This window comes from Rhea americana, unplaced genomic scaffold (assembly GCF_003343005.1).
Source record: "Rhea americana isolate MKP2758 unplaced genomic scaffold, rheAme1 scaffold_96, whole genome shotgun sequence".
NCBI lineage: Eukaryota > Metazoa > Chordata > Aves > Rheiformes > Rheidae > Rhea > Rhea americana.
Genome location: NW_028187155.1, coordinates 1077070 through 1094037, shown reverse-complemented (window position 1 = coordinate 1094037; position 16968 = coordinate 1077070). Strand labels below are relative to the sequence as shown.

At 39.0% G+C, this 16968-nt stretch overlaps 1 protein-coding gene across 13 annotated transcripts in view; it reads left to right on the top strand.

The window, feature by feature from the left end:
- Positions 1–12681, top strand: part of LRCH3 (leucine rich repeats and calponin homology domain containing 3) — a 66969-nt gene extending 54288 nt beyond the window's left edge. For 8 of the 13 annotated variants that reach the window (XM_085325141.1, XM_085325149.1, XM_085325142.1 and 5 more), the window contains 6 exons: positions 490–538; positions 1036–1149; positions 1808–1926; positions 3441–3578; positions 5839–5916; positions 7943–10274. In XM_085325141.1, coding sequence (XP_085181267.1) covers positions 490–538; positions 1036–1149; positions 1808–1926; positions 3441–3578; positions 5839–5916; positions 7943–8143 — 699 coding nt within the window. In that variant the 3' untranslated portion in view covers positions 8144–10274. Of the gene's footprint in view, positions 1–489; positions 539–1035; positions 1150–1807; positions 1927–3440; positions 3579–5838; positions 5917–7942; positions 10275–11228 lie in introns of those variants that run through there. The other 5 variants (XM_085325151.1, XM_085325140.1, XM_085325145.1 and 2 more) reach the window with 3 other exon arrangements.
- Positions 12682–16968: the final 4287 nt, after the last annotated feature.

The window sequence follows — 16968 nt, the reverse complement described above, 5'->3', positions numbered from 1 at the left end:
AGAAATCATAAGTCTATGCAAGCACTGTAATAAAAGCACAGTATATTTCATTAGGGAGAGTGAAGTTCAGTAAACAGCAGTTTCGCATTAGCAGAGATGTGGAAGAGGTTGTATATTCTTACCAGTGGTGCTATTACACAAGTTCTTTGTATACTTAATTATCTGTTTTTCAGTGTCTGCTTAGCAAAGAATACTTTGAAAGTTTTTGGTTGGAAGGAAGAGTAAACAAACATCTGTCACTGCACTGTCAATGTCATTTCATAATTCTTTTTCCTGAAAGAATAATTATGCAACTTCTGCAAAAGAAATAACTTTGTAACTTTCTGAAGAGATGAGACTTGGAGAACAACATGTTGTTTTCTCCACATTTGTGTTTTTCTCTGAAACATATTTAAATGGATAGAGCCTTTTTAAAAGCAAAGCAAACAAGAAGTTAGTCACAGCTTTTTCAAATTAGGATCATTTATACTCTTGCTTTTTTGTCCACAGAGTGATGACAGATCGACCATCTCTCCCAGCTCACCTACCACTCAGACAGGTAACAGGGAAAAGAAGTCATATCTGAAAAATAAGATTAAAATGCCTGCTTGCACACTGGTACTATTGGAACAGGGAGCATAGATTCCCACCTCTGTATGTGGCACTGCTGTGTTTGAGAATCTATCCAGTTATTTTGATCTGTTTCTAAACACATGAGTATACAACAACAGGGATGAAGCGTGTCGTCAAGGAGAGAGTAAGGTTTGGCTGTTTCAGACCTTCATGTAGGCTGTGTCCTGTATATGTGTTCAGCACCAGTTAGAAYAGTTGCTGGAAGTGGTATGTGGAATGTGCTTTGCATGCAAGTGTCCTTGGAAGTGCATTTTTCTGCTCTGTGCTTTTATCATGCATGGCTGAATTTATTTTGCCATTATTATATTAAAATTTTGTTTTGTTCTTTTTAATTACCACATTGCTGAACCCATTTCCTATTAAACTCTAACCATTTCCTTCTTCATTTCCTTTCCTTTCCTGTGCCTTTCCACATTTGTTTAGTCCACCTTTCCCTTCCACATCCTGGCCCTGCAGCCCCACCTTCCTATAGAAACCCTTCCCAGCGACCTGAGAGTTTCCTTTTCCGAACAGCTGTCAGGGATGAAGCAAAAAAAGGTAGGTTATTAGTTTAGAAACAATCTGGTTTTGTTACAATATGTTAACAACTGCATTACCTAAGTTTTGCGCTGTTCTGTTACTTAAGATCATTATCATCAAACTAGTTTTAGAGTTTAATTTGTGGATAGCTGGCTTTAAATTGAAAATAAATACTTTCTGAATAAGCAATTATTTAGAGTTGTCAAATACTCTTGTCATATTTATGTAAATATAGAAATATTTTCTTTGGGTTTGTGCTTAGACATAGAAGGATATCAAGGAAGTACCACACAAGCTTCCAAAAAGTTACAATGGCAGCTTGATATGTTTACTTGTACAGTAGCACATAACAAAATTACAATTTTTATAGGAAGACTGAACTTTTTTAACATATTTCATCTTTAAAACAATTGTCCTCTTTTTCTGAATGGTTATTAGCCAATGGAAAGAACAGACTCTAAGCAAAAAGGAGGATTTGTTACAGAAACACCTCATTTAGATTAACAGGTCGTTAGCTTGGTAGATTAATAAACCAATGAAAGAAACAGATTTGTGAAAAGGAATGTGCTGTACCCACTCTGGCATGTTGCGTGTGCGTATGTTGTACAGCAACAAACGACAGTCAGCCAAACCAAGCTTAGTGATTCTGTTTCCTTTGTGTTAACCATTTTTTCAGTTGTGGCTTCATCTTCCACCTGTGCCTTGTCTCCTGCTAATGGTTCTGCAGAACTCAGAGCAAGACAGTACTCCAAGCAACGTGAGGAAGAGCTGGAGCTAATAGAGCAACTACGTAAGGTACATGCTGACAGGAAGCAGTATGTGCACATCTTAGTAAATGCATTGCATGTATCATGCTAAAGCTGTTCTTGTGTTTCAGACTTCCTTCAGTGAACCAATACACTGAACAGCTGGCCAAAATTAAATGGCAGTGTACAGTCTGAGTGTTACTTTCAGTGGGATGAAGTGGTATTCACTTTGTTTTTTCACGGTAGATAGTCAGTCAGCTTTCAAATTCTGTAGAATATACTGTACTGACTCTTGCTCCTGACTGCTCAGTGATTCTTCACTTTTAAAATAAACCCTTGATGCTTGTAAGGAACTCCCTGGAAAGCCTCCTCACTATCTTCCTTCTAATCTCTTAAAGAAAATCTCCATTGCTGTAAAGCCCACAGAAGAGCAGGTGGAGTGCTGAGACTGCTGCCAGTCATACTTAATGCATTAACTTTATTATGTGCTCTGGATCCATCTATTGATTCTTGCTCTACCCTTAGTTGAGTGCAGAATATCTGAGATACAGATGTACCTTATGCTTGTGCTTTTGGCTATTCAGGTCACTAGGATCCTAGCTGGTGGCCAGGTACAATGGCAGTACAAATTAATATTGAAAATGCCACATGGTGTTAAGGTACTGCTCTGCCTTGCTCCAGGCTTATTTTTAGAGAACATGAAGGGATTCCTGCAGTGCTATAACTAATTGTTTGAGCTTTCCCAAAAAATAAGAGTAACTACTTGTTAAAGCTGATTTTAAAAGCCATCAGCATCCCAGATGGGCAGAGAGGGATCCTTCTCTCTATAAATTTTAAAAAAGAGCAATCTAGCAAGTTCCCTTTAGCAAAACAAACAACAAACTTAGTGCTGTTTGAGCCTTTCTTGCGTTATCCCAGAATGCTTTTTATATGTTCAGTCTCCTGCTCTGCTTCCTAGGTAAGCTTAATTCTTTTCTTTATACTTAACAATTTTTGGACAGAGACTGCAATTCATATTGAGTTTGAAATAGGATAAAAACCGTTATTTAATTTGTATTCAATATTCCCATAGTACTGGACATTCAATACCTCATTCTTTTGTACTATTTATACCTGGTAGTTCCCCCCCCCCTTTTTTTTTCTTTAAAGGGAAAATGTTGTCTTGGCTTTTGATAACTGTATTCTCCTCCAACCCACAAAAACAATTATTTTCACTTTCCTTAGTAGAATCATTTTCTGAGAACCTGAAGGATGTGGAATACTTTTCTCAGACCCTGATTTCCATTATGTTTGTACAATGGTTGAATTAGTCCCATGCTGTGCAATAAAAGCTCTGTTTATGAGTTCAGCTGCTCCCAAATTGTGGTCAGCTCTCAGCCTTAGTGATGCACAGAGCCTTTCTTGGTGATATGTAGAAATAAAGTTGTTCAGAAATATATCATGAAGATTGAGGAAGAGTTGAGCGTGCAAGTGATTCTGCCTCTTACAGAGTGTTTGGCAGAATGAAGCAGTTGGAGGAAAACAGCTTATAATTTCTGTGTGTATGTGTTCATTTTTATGCAGAATATTGAATCACGGTTGAAGGTATCATTGCCCAGTGATCTTGGAGCAGCTCTCACTGATGGTGTTGTTCTCTGCCATTTAGCTAATCACGTGCGTCCTCGATCCGTTCCCAGCATTCACGTCCCCTCCCCTGCTGTTGTAAGTATGTAACATTGACAGTATTTTATAGCTGTCCGAAATGACATCCAGCAATGTTCTGTAATCAGGCAAGTGTTCCATTCAGCATCTTCCTCCGTTCATGAGCAGACCGTCTCCTATAGAAATAACTGCCTGGTCTGTCTAAGCAAAAGGTGCGGCTTCATTTAAAAATACATTTTTGGATATATTTCAATTAAATAAAGTTACTTCTAACACAGATTTTAAGATGATGTTAACATTTTCAAGTACTGTCTATGTTAACCTGAAAACTAGTGAAATAAGAGCCTGCTCAACACACAGACTGCAAAGGATATTTCAGAAGATCAAGAGGTCTGAGAAGTTCAGGACAGCAGATAGTAAGGATGAACAGTGTTCTTCACAGACAATTAGGAGCCTGTTGCAGAAGATAACAAGAACAGGCACAGAATCCAAATAGATTCTTGTGTCCATTTCACAGCAGTATAAATTCCTCTGCTTAGAATTTTTATCAGAGCATACTTGAGCTCTGTACTTGGAGAATTCATAGAACAAAACAAATCCAGTCATACCTGTGTGATAACAGGAAAAATAGCTTGCTTGGTATCTGAGGATAGGAATCTTGCTATCTGAGCAAGGAAGTGCACCAAGAAGTTTGAAAATTTGGGAAGTTATTGCCTCTTACTCTGCCTATCTGCAGTTTTGGGGGAAGTAATGGAGATGATGTATTTCTAGGTGCATTACTGTGTATCATGTAAGGAAAGCACCGACTTGGAGAAAGATTGAGAACCATGAAGTAGAGAGAGAATATTTACCTAATCTATCAACAAGCTAAATTCTTTCTGGTTTTGGCAGCCAAGAAGTTCAGTGAAAATATTTAGGGTTAGCTACTCAAAAGCAGTACAGAGAGACAAATTGCTCACTACACTCATTCACATTATCTTAAAATTGTGTGAATAAGGAGAGGGAAGAAAACAATGACTGCTCCTGGGGGAAGAAGTTAAAACATGCACGTTTCCTTTTCTGTATTTTGGCCTCAGTCCTTGTGTCAGTGGAATTTCAACTGGTACTTACAAGACTGCATACTATATTGTAGTTCCTTTCCCTTGGGCTTATGTGAAGAGGCAGATGTCCTCATTGTTTTGAGAACTATTTAACTGGACTTGCAAGTTACATTTTAGGCATAATGTGTAATCTTCAAGGAAAAAAGATGTACAGCCACTATTCAGCAGATTCCTGTTATAAAGAATATCTTTTCAATGGCCTAGTTTTATGTACTGTTGGAAAAATCTGTGTTATGAGTTAAAACATGGCTTTGTCATAAATCTCTAGGAAAAGGYTGTCTGTAGCTACACAGCTACAGGAGCAGAAGAGGCATCATGTCGTGCCTTAATTCACAATGTGATCTTTGTATTCCCTTCATCCTTTGGGAGAAAGAAGTCAGCACTAGCCTTTAACCTGCTTTCTTAGTGGGGTAATGTGGCAGACTGAGGGAACACAGCAGAAGCTCTAGCAGTCTGCTTTTCCTCGCTTACTGTTAAGTATTGAACCCACAGAGGCTGCTGCCTGCTGCTATATGGACTGCAGGTAGCTCGTATAAAGGTGCCTAATAAGAAAAGAATAGGCTTCAGGAGTAGAAACAAGACAGAGCCTGTGCAGCAGCATGTCTGTGTAGAGGTGTAAAAGTTAACTATGTGAGGGAAAAAAAAATCTTGAAAAAATGCCAGTGAACCCAATTTAACAACCACATCAAACACATCTGCAAGAGGCTTACAAGCAGCAGGTTTCAATCCCAGTTTTTTTACATTGTTTTCTGGTTTCATCTAGCCTCTTTTAATCTCTTTGCTGTTTGAAATATTTATAAAATGTAGCAATCTAGGACAGACTCCAGATTACTTTGTATCAATAAATCGCTCTGAAATCCCAATAMTAGAGCTATGTACGTGCGTTTCATTCAAAATATACTTTTAAAATTAGCATATTGCAGCTACTAAAAGTATTACTGTTCTAGGTAATACCTTGTATGTAAATTTTGCATGGATTGAGACTGTCTTCATTAAAACATTTAGCTTAGTCTTTTTTAAATTAGCTTTGAAATTTGGATTTGCTTTTCTAAAGAAAAACAAAGTGCAATGGAGCCTGATTTGAATTAGACAAGCTTATGTCAGTACGGTATGTTTTCAACCAGCAGATTTATTGAGTTTTATTTACATAAAAAGTAAAAATATTTGAATATCATGCTAATTAAGAACACTTTCTGTTGTCCTCCTTTAATTCTTTGCAGCCTAAACTTACAATGGCAAAGTGCAGACGAAATGTGGAGAATTTCTTGGAAGCTTGCAGAAGAATTGGAGTGCCTCAGGTACGTACTTCTGCTATTCTGATATTGTTTCAGGTGCAGTTCTGTATGATGCTTCAAAATGGAATCTTTTTGAGAGATATGGTGAAAAACAAATATTATCTGTTTAGAAGTTTTAGGTATAAGGTACATTAGGTATAAGGTATAGGTCAGATTTGGTTTGCATTCTCTTGTAGAGCAAAATGAAGTCAGATGCATTTGACTTGTCGCAGGTCTGATTCATTTACTGCTCTCCCAGTTATTCATGATACTGCATGCAGTTTGAATCTGTTGTGTAGAATTGCAGTGTACTTCTACAAATACAGTTAAATTTTCTAGAGACTAAACATTTAGTAGCTTAGAAGTAGAGTAAAATTTGGATAATGTTTTGCATGTTTACTTTAATCCCAAAGCTTTTGATGTGCCTTCAGAATAATCCTATGTGAACGTTTTTACTGCCCTACCAAGAAGCCATGTTATTACTTTCTTTTCTCTGATGGTAGCTATCTTTGCATAGATCCTAATTCTTTGCATTATGTACAAGTGGTAGCATTCCAATATCTTCTGGTATTCCTCTTCCCCTTCTGAAACTGGAAGAGCTGTGAAGTGGAAACACATGAAATAACGTGATGGAGTCCCAACTACCCTGTTTTAAGTTGTCCTGTCYTTTTCCCTTTGCTTTATTTAGCAGCTATCTCAGTGCAAGTAGTTTTGATACATGTCATGTTTTGCTTTATTTTTTTGTCTAGTACATTAATTCGATTGGTTTCTTAAACTGCTGAGTGTTACTGTTTCTGTTGTAGGCCCTGTTTTCTTTCTTTCCCTTTGTGAAAGAGAAAAGTAGACCCAGTGACTCATTTCCCAACAATTTCTAAAAGCTATGCTCTCTAGTCACCGGCACATTTTTTTCCGAGTTTGTCCCTGATAGCTTCACTTGCAGGCAGGATTTGAGCCGTTGAAAGTTTAGGGTAGTGTATTTATTGCGCAGCCGAGCCTTTTTACATGACACAGTGGTGCATGACATTGGAACGTGGTAGGGGGCATGAGTGATAATTAGTGTTTAGAGGTGCTACACTCTCTTGGTCCCCTAAGTTACTTCACACCTTTACTTCTGGCAGGGCTGCATAACAAATTCTTCTGAGGTAAGGTTATTCAGTTCCATCCCAGCTTACCTGTTCATAGCTCCCTTAGATATGTAGATATAATTGTTTATGGCATTGCAGAGCAAAGCAGATCACTGAAATGACCAACATTTAAAAATAAAAAACAAAGCAAAAAATCCCCTTTAGACTCATTGTGCTATGTCTGCCTTGGTTTCATAAAAACTCACCTCTTTCCTATGATCCTCTTTTTTTTTTTTTTTCCATTTCTCCTGCTTTAACCTGCAAAAGTTGAAGGAGAATGTCTCTGGGGAAAGCTACTGAAACCCCGACATGAACTCTAAGTTTACTCTCGCATATCTACGTTACATATTAAGATGAGAAGGCAAGATATCTATATGAAAGAAAGGCATGGCAGCCTAATACATTTTTGTTGAAAAGATGCCTGCAGGTATCTCCTTTCATTTAAATTCTAGTTACAAATTTTAAGGGGTTTTTCAAAGTATGGATCTATGTAGAAATACTTRCCTTCTAAGAAAACAGGCTATTACAAGAAGCTACTTTTAGAAGATGCTGATGATAGGCCGAGCTATGCTCATATTCCAGTACCACAATAGAGCAGCTATTTCTATTGGACTTTGCCAGTAGATCCCTTGCATCAAAAGAAATCGATAATTAACAGTACAGTATATGTGCATCTAGATTTTGTTGTTCTACAAGTTATACACATGACAGGCAACACACTGAACACTGAATACTTGCATTAAGATAGTTCCTTAGAGTGAGTCTTGCATATTCCGTTGTGAGAATTAACACTGTGATATACTCCTTGAATGTGAAGGGTATAGCTGAGATGTCTGATAACTGCTTTGTGAATGTTAGTATGGCTAATTGACTTTTTTTTTTTTTTTTCTGTCTGTTTTCCCTTCCTGCTCACACACTTTGGACAGGACAATCTTTGTTCCCCTTCTGACATTCTTCAGCTAAACCTCCGCGTTAAAAGAACAGTTGAGACTCTTCTTTCCCTGGGGACAGATTCAGAAGAATCCACTCTTGTCTCCCTTTCCATTCAGCTTTGGGGCTTTGTGGTGTTTTACTGTACTCTAATGCTAACACTCTGTATGTTCTATCGCTGGGTCTTTTTCCTCTAGCTGAAAGATAGTGTTGCTTCTTCCTCCCTCCGTCATCCAATGCTTGGTAAAGGATTTGGGGTTTTGTCAAGACTGTATGAAGTGCTTTCTTTTCCACTTAAGGGACAGAGGTGACAGGTACAACATGTGAACATGTTGGTACATCTGTGTGCCTGTCTGTGGCATAATTCACATTTGTATTTGCTGTGTGATATTTAGCAGATAAAATGCTTACAAGGGGGGGAAGCCTTGTCCACACACAAGGGACTGAGTTTAGGACATGTGGGTGTGATGGGGGTATGTGCCTCCGTTTCCCCATCTGTGAGATGGAAATTGTACCCATTCTGATACATTGCTTAAAGATTAACTGGTGAAAAATATTAGAGAAGGATGCAAAACTTTTTTTTTCTTTTTTTTTGCCTCGGTGTTCTTGATTAGCTCGCCTACTCTTTAGGAGACAYGGTCTGATAAGTTTGTCTTCAGGGCTTTGCTGTTTCTTGTTTTGTTACTCTCAGAAGCAGGATAAAAAAAGCGAGTATTTGACTTCTCACATTTGTAGACTCTGGTATGTTAATTTTGAGTCAGGATTTTTAAAGTAGCTGTCTGAATCCTGAGCTACTTCAACTACATAACAGATCACACATGAAATTTTCAGAGAAATTTAGCTCTTCAGTCAGCTTTGGGGGGGGGGGGAATCCTATTGCGGAAGGAAAAATTTTAATATTTTATCAGATGCCACAGAATGTCATGGCGTTCTACTGTGGTCTTGATTAAAGACTTGATAAAAACTTAACAAAAACTTCCTGAGTTGCCACTTGATTGTGGATGTCCCAAACCATGCTTATTCCATATCCCTTCTTTTCCCCTGTCATTTTTGGAAACTTTTGCATCACGCAATTACAGAGATATAAGCCCTGGCTGCATATACATTCTTCACTATTTTGCAAAATTCAGAGAGTCTTCCATAAAGCTTCCAAGCTTTTCCCTCCCTGTTGTATCCTGGTGCTTTAATGTGTTTCTCAGGGACACCTCAGGGCACTCTTAGTGTCATGTGCAAAAGCCCATGTCTCCTCAGAGCGTAGACTGATTCAGGGAACTCTGGTCAGGGCTCAGTTAGAGGTAAGTGTTAAGTAATATGGCTGATCTGAGTGTGTTTTCAATAAATTTCTCTTACATCTGAAAATACAGTAAGCGGCTCATAAGCCCGATTTACGTGTTGTTGGCATCCCAGCATTAACCTGGCAGCAACTCTGAAGCACAGTTTGAGACACAGAGGAGCTTAGTTGCGAATGCTGTCACGACCAGTAAAAAGGTTCGTTATATTCACATACAGATCTCACAAGCTCTTGTAACATAAAATGGATATTTAACAAAGGAGTAAGTAGAGGAGTTGAGTCCCTCTTTCTATATCTCACACTGTGACTGACACTACATGTCCTGTCCAAGCAAAATGCTTTTGAGGAGAAAGCAGRTCTTTGGCAGGATTGTGTTTGTTTTATTTTTAAATAAGCTATTTTTGCACTCTTTACTGATACGAGCTAAAATGAACTCAGTTCCTGTGTTTCTTAACCTCTTCTAATGAACACTGTGATAAAAGCTGCAAGGGTAAAGTTTTAACCTAACAGTGCCTTCCAGTTTTTAAATTTTAATTTGTCATGACTATCTCTGTGGTATGGAGTCATTCCAAAGCTTTTCCCCTTACCTTTTTACTACTTAAGTAAAAAGATAAGACCTATTTAGTCAAGTTTACAGGTATTTTCTCAAAAAGCACATTTTTTTTTCAAAATAACAGCTATAAAATTGGTGGGTRAAAAACACTTTCAGCTTGGTGCTCTGTCTGACTGTGAGGGTTTCAGTCTGAATTAATTTGATCTTTTTCCATTTTACATGAATAATCGGTAATAGTGGAAGGAGTGAAGAAATGCTGATTGCTCTAGGAATAACTAATTAAAAAAATTCTTTGTAGCTTTATAAGGAGGATAAATTTGGTTATTGACTAGAGATGCAGAGGACTGTTGGCACACACATCCTGTCTGGGGATGACTGTTGTAGAGCRAGAAGCCAAGGCCTCGTGCAGGCTTTGAAGTCATCGTAGACCAAAAATAGCACAATTCTTAATAAATAATTTGAAAACTCTGTATTTTGTGTATCTGTTATTCCTCAGAATGGTTTTTGAGGTAACTGTTAAACAGGTAATGTTTTGAAAGATGAGTAAGTTGTACTGAGTCTTAAATATTACAGGAAGGCTATTTGTCTTTAAATATACTGTCAATTTCTTGTTATCTTTAGCATGAGAAACAACATTTTCTACATTTATTATCAAGGTTATTTCAGCCATACACAGAAGCAAGTCTGTTTCTTTTCTTTTTTTTTCTTTTTTTTTTCTCCAATTCTTCCATAAAGCAACTTGTGCTCTTTAATGTTTCTTCCTTTCCCAGGAACTTTTGTAGTGGTAGAAATCAGATCATACATATGGGCTGAAGGACTTCAGATGGACAGTGTATCTTGCAATGAGAATTTCTCTTCAGTATAATGTTTCCTTTTAGACTTTTTGCACAGTGTTTCTGTCACACGTACTACTATTTCATTCTCTGCTTTAAAAGCAAGTCTCTGTCGTTTTCAATAACAAGATTTGCTGCATGAGGACTCCCTCATAAGCTAGTTGTGTTTTGGGAGAGAAACCATGGTTCCTTTCCTACTGTTGGCATCACAGCTGGTTCATCATGCTGAATCAACACTTTCCCTTTCCTAAGTTGGTCTAATTTTGGTTTCATGGACTGCTACCATTTCAATAGAGGACAATATGTTATTTCCCACTTCTCCCAAAATCCTTTTTAAATTTCTCCTTATTTATACTGATTTTCTGTGTGATGGCTGATTATTGTAAACACAATGATTATCCTAAAGCTTCCTCTTTCGATAGTCACATTTATAGTTCTTTATTCTCAAGCAGAATTTCATTTCATACTTGTGTGTGTGTGTGTGTGTGTTAGATGTCCGTAACATTTCATATTTCAGTTTCTTTTTGCTTAATTTTTTTTTTTCTTTTCAGTTGAGTGTTTTTCATCCATTTTGTTTTTTTGTCTTTGTTTTGTTCCCCATTCAGGAGCAATTATGTTTGCCTCTACATATTTTAGAAGAGAAGGGTTTGACACAGGTAGCTGTGACTGTCCAGGCACTCCTGGAGTTGGCGCCCCCAAAGCAGCAGCAACTTCACCACTTGTCTGCTGTGTAGAGACCTCCGGGACCTTTTGGGTTACCTTGGCTAAGCAGAAGGACGTGAAGACTTTGCTGCCCATGCAGTGCATCCAAACATACAGAGCTCTGTTCTAAGGAAATGAGTTTCCGTGATTCCTGACAGGAATGTTTGCTTCATTTCTCCACTTTTTTTGGAGATCACAACAGTTTCCAATAACAGATTTTTATCAATATTTTTGCCCCTTATAAAACAGAATTTATTGTGAGGAGGGCAGGGAGTTCTTCTGGGTAGTTGTTGGAGCCAGCTTGACCTTGTAGATTGAAGACATTGGTGTACAGTTTGGAAAGCGAGATGATTCCTAAGAGGATTCATTTGCTAGAAGGATGTTGCAACAGGCACATGGGGAATGAGAATTTTTCCTTCCCCACCAGGTTCAAAGAAAGGGAGTTTCTTTGCCTCTAAAAAACACCAGCTTTTTCCATTGTATTTAAAGGATTACAGGTTAAGATTGTGTTGCAGAGGGTTTCATCACAGGGCAAGCCCCGTGCAGCTGTAACCCGTGTTGGCATGTGATCAGGATTTAAACTCTGAAGCAAAATAATGAGTTCTCCCCCCACCACCATCACTAAAGGAAAAAAGTATTGCGTGGTATCTCCACAAGAAACACACATCTTAGTAAAAGATACTAAACCAGAACAGTTCGATTTGTATTAAACGCATTAGCATTCTTGCTAGGTTTACTTTTGTTTGAGTTTTAATATGTCTTTGGAAAATTTTCCAACATCAGTGGAGGAAATCTCCTTCTACCTCCTCTCCCTCCCCCTTCCGATCACATAAAGATGCATTTAGTTACTGAACGGTTTTGTCAAAGGATGACTAAAGTTCATCAAGAATCATGTTCTTATTTTCACTGCAGTGCAAAGAATTGCAGCCTGCCGTGCTAATCATTAGAAACCTGTTATTAAAGAAAATTTTCAGCAGGGGTTGGAGCATCCTATATGGTCATGCCAACACTGGTGAATGTCCATTGAAAAAATAATGATTTTTAAGAGCATAATTACTGCAGTTCCATAGGTGAGCTGCATATTATCAATGCAGCAGTCTGTTGCAAAAAGCAGCTTTTATTTGTAGGTTTGATCAGGCTTTGAAAAAGCCTTTTTTCATTGGTGTTCAAGTAGAGAGATGCACTCAGTTTACAGACCTACCATTACTTCACCCTTCATTCCTTATGCAAAAATGGAAATTGAAAATGCAGGAGTGGGAGAGACATCAGCCAAGTTTTGCATTTTACTTTAAAGTCAACCTAAAAAAAAAAAAAAAAAAAAAAAAAAAAAAAAAAAACTATAGTTTTCTGTGCTTTGCTCTCACTGAATAGGCCAGACTTATTACCAGATCAGTAACAATATTTTTTTTCCTTTGTCTTCAAAGAACTTGCAAAATCCAGTTTTCCATCCATGCAATTATTTTGTTAGATTCTGGTCTGTTTGAAGTATCCCAGAATGTTGCACTACAAATACCATGTAGTGTGCAGGATCTGAGCCCAATTTCAGGCACTGGAGATATTTCATCATGGGATATATTTGGACCAGAATATACCAAGAGGATTTCGTGGGGATGAAGAAAGGAGAAGAAATAGGAAAAAGCTAACTAAAAGTCACCTTTGCTGAAGTAAACGTGCTGTGGGAGCACTGACAAAGACTGGGCTTAGCTGGATTTTTTTTTTTCCCATTTGATTTGCCATTTTTGCAGTTTTGCTCCTGCTCTGTTTTGCTTCATGTAATTCTGTGAAGGTCCGCTGTGGCGACTGTTGTATCCTGTATTTCATATAATGATTCCAGCTGCCTCTTATTGGCATTGGCTGATCGCATTGCAAGTCTAAAAGAACACATGAAGGTATTTAGAGCTGTGCATTTGAAAAAATAATTATCTTCGTACTGGGTAAGCGGGTTGCCATGAACTCTTCAAAACCTGTATACGCCAATAACCTGCAATACAGAGGAGAGCAGCTCCGTACAGACACACTTTCCTCCATACGTGTGTCCTGTATTTCACTGAATTTCACTTGCAAAGATTGCTGGTAGTGCTTGAGGGATTACATAAAAATGTAAGGAGGAAGCTTTCACTGAAGGCTCTGTTGTGGCTGGTTGAATGGAAGATTCTGCTGCTCCCAACTAACAGTACAGACTACGCGTTTCTGGTATGTTCGTGCATTATGTGAGAGAGGACACCAAATTTATCTTAGTTTTCAACATTAGGTCATTAGTATCATACATGGGCATGCTACTTAAGGAGCACACCCTTCTTAAACTACTTAAATACACCCGTTTTGAGAAAACGGTTCCCTTTGTCGATTTGTAAGGGGGTGGTGTTTGCTCTGGGCCAGCTTCCATCACCTATAGAAGGTGAAACTTAGCAGTATTAAGGTTGGTGGAAGCTTGACCTTTCGTTAGTACTCGGGGGGTTGCTGTTGTTTTGGGGGAGGGTTGGGTTTTTTTAAGGAATTAATGGGGTGAGGGTGGGGAGTTGAATCTGGACTTCAAGAAATGGTGTGTCTGGTTAAAACAGCTACTCTTGTGTACCATGAGCATGTACGCACAGCAGCTGAATTTTATATAAAAGAGCAATGCTTGCGTGAATGGGCAGGCATTTCTCCCAAATACCACTTAGGTTGTTCCAAGCAACCGTGCGCTCTGGCAGTTTCTGATGTATGGTGGTCATGTTACTTTCACTTCTATAATCTTGTATTTTCATGCCAGCAAACGCTAAATCTTGACCAGATGTTTAGGATAAAAAATCCAAGCTTGAAGTTTCATCATATGGTTTATTTAATGTGTTATACCAAAAACCACTTCAGTTTCCCTTTGCAATGAAATGGGTTGAGATTTGTTTGGTGTATTTATGTGCAATTTTTGTTGTATCCAGTGAAAAGACTATTTTAAAGAAAACATGTATAAAATGGTATTTTGTGTGCTAAAGCAARAAGCAATTGTCTTTCCTTTCTGAGGCATTTGTGTTGGAGGGTGTGGGAGGAACCTGTTGGAGTGTTCAGTGCTTGCTGGTATTTATATACCAACTCCGTTGTGTTATGATCCTTCYTCAAGTGACGCCAAGCACTGAACAGCGTCTGAGGCTCAGCAACGTTACAGACTCAAAATTGAGCAGCACCGGCACTTAGGGGTCCTTGATGGTATTGAAAAGATCGGGTCAAAACAACGGGGATTTGATTCTTCCCCCTTGTGAAGGGGGAAGCTTTTGCTAAGGCCTCTTCCTTGGTGGCCTGCTTAAAATCTGAAACAACTTTGTACAGCACTGAGAACGTCTCTGTTTTGTGCTCAGTAGTGACGTGACGGCAAGTGGTATTTTTAGCCTTTTATGCCTATAAATGGTTCTTTGAAAACTTTTTAGAAACAGAGGACTTTCAAGGTTAATTTGGATATCTAAAACAATCTTTTGTATAAATATTGCGGTGTTTTACAAAGCGGTCTAATTTTGTTATTTCTGAAAACAGTGTAAACGTGTAATTAAGAGTAAAGGATTTTAAAGCTTCATCCCATGCTGTATGTCTGTAAATACATTCCGTAATTTCTAAGTCTGTTAAGTATAAATAGCTTTGAAATTTGTATGCTTTATTTTAAATTGCCTGTATTCTGCCAGTAGTGTGAACTTCTACCACATTGATAATATAAAAGAAAACCAGGGGTAATTTGAAATAAAGTTTTAAAACTTACAGTAATTACAATATTTCTTCTTGCTGTTTTTTTTGTTGGATCAATGAACGTCACATGCTGTGTCAGGTGAAGAACCACCTTCTGAATTACCACACTTGACAGTTAATGGACCTGGCTTGTTTCTCTTGTTCTCATAGCTAATTGGGACTGAAAAAATTCTGACGGTTTTACATGCATTCTGCAGCCGCTTCAGACTTTCTCAGGGATGGTTTTTCCACCTTTCCCAGGTACTGAGTAGCAGTGATTTTTGTTCAGAATACTTCGTCCCTCTCTTCTCTCCCACAGTGTTCCCCCCGCAAAATGAGCAGTGCAACATCCCTTTCAGGCTTGGGCAATTTGCTGCTCCCAGCACTGGTATTCCTCGCAGTTGTTCAGTTTTGTTTGGGTTCAGTCTATAAAATTTGCATCCCTGTTTCATGCCCTGCAGCACTGTGACCCTGTGGTCAGTGGATGTGCTCAGCTCATTTTCTTGGCAACTGAATAGCTGAGAAACACAAACCTCTTCTGGCTTCTCTGCCCAAGCGAGGTAAGGCTCACGAGGCGAGCGGTGACTCCGAGAGCTGCCGCTGCAGCGGAGGAGGCCTGGAGGAACTGCACGGATGGCAGCGTAGACCTCCGTGGGTCCACGGAYGACAACGTGCTGCTGTTGGCTGGAGAGCCTCGGCTCCCCGAGGTCAGGTGGGGTTAGGAAGCCTTGTGTCCTGTTTTCCAGGTCAGTGTGAGCCAGTAGCCAAGACCACCTGGTTGGGACTCTGGAGATTGCGTTCCCTTCTCTCCCCTAACCTACTGGAATAATACGAACCCAGTTCAAAACGAAAAGAAAATTTCCCTTCCCCCTCATACACATGCAAACATGGAGCTTCCTGATTTTGGAAACAGACTTTGCTGTGCCCGTGGAATATATAGTTTTTTTTCCTCCTTGAGATACCAGTCACTGAAATGGAAATTTTGAATAACTGCATGACCAGCACAGTCTGTAACTTCCTGCTGGCACATCCAGGGCGCTGGATCTGCTGCAATGCTTTGGGAGGGTCAAAAATCCATAAAAACAACTGTTGTTATCCTGGCATCAGGAAGTGGGGCTTGAAGAGGAGCCCAGCCTAAGAGCAGCTCTTTAGATAAAGAGAATTTTTCAGAATTATGTTTTGTTCTTAGCTGCAAAGCAAGTGAAAACGCTTGTTTTTGATGCTGCCAGTACTGGTACTCCTTGCAGTTCTTGTATTTTGTTTGGCTTCAGTCTTCAAAATTTGCACCCCTTTCATGCCCTGCAGCATTTAAAACTGTGTTCCTGTTAGTTCAATTGTTTGTTCCTCTTTTCTTCCCATGCTTCAGATTTCAGCTTTTTGGTTTTATTAGTGATGTGTGTGTGCAGAGAATTTATGATATAAAATATGGAGATTTACTCCCTCCATTTTCTGGCTAAAGAGCTGTGTAAAGAGTTAATGATCAAACTTCGTTCCTTCCACCCAAACAGGTCACCTGCTAACATCCACCACGCATGGCAAATGTTAGTCATAAATGAAACGTATCAAAAACATCAGAGTGTGAATGAAAGGAAGAGTTAAAATTAGGAACATAACTCCAGTGGTTGCTGCGAGGCGCCTGGCGCAATAAGGAGCCATGGTGCAGACGTGTGATGTCAGCAGAGTCTTAACGGGGCTCCGGCAGGCAGCAGACCAGGATAATCCCCGTTGTTACCACAACGTGGGGATGATGGAAAACAAGTGAATGTGTTTTCTGCTTTGGTATCAGTGCTCTGAACGGGTGCACGTTCTGGTTTAAGCTAACCAGTAAGTTACAGTGGTAATGTACTTTTAACGCAAGTTTGTCTAATGTGTCTGAAATTTCAGCACTCGCTTGATGATTGACCCAGCTTGATAGTCCGGCACCAGCCCTTTCCCTTCAGACAGAGTTCTGAG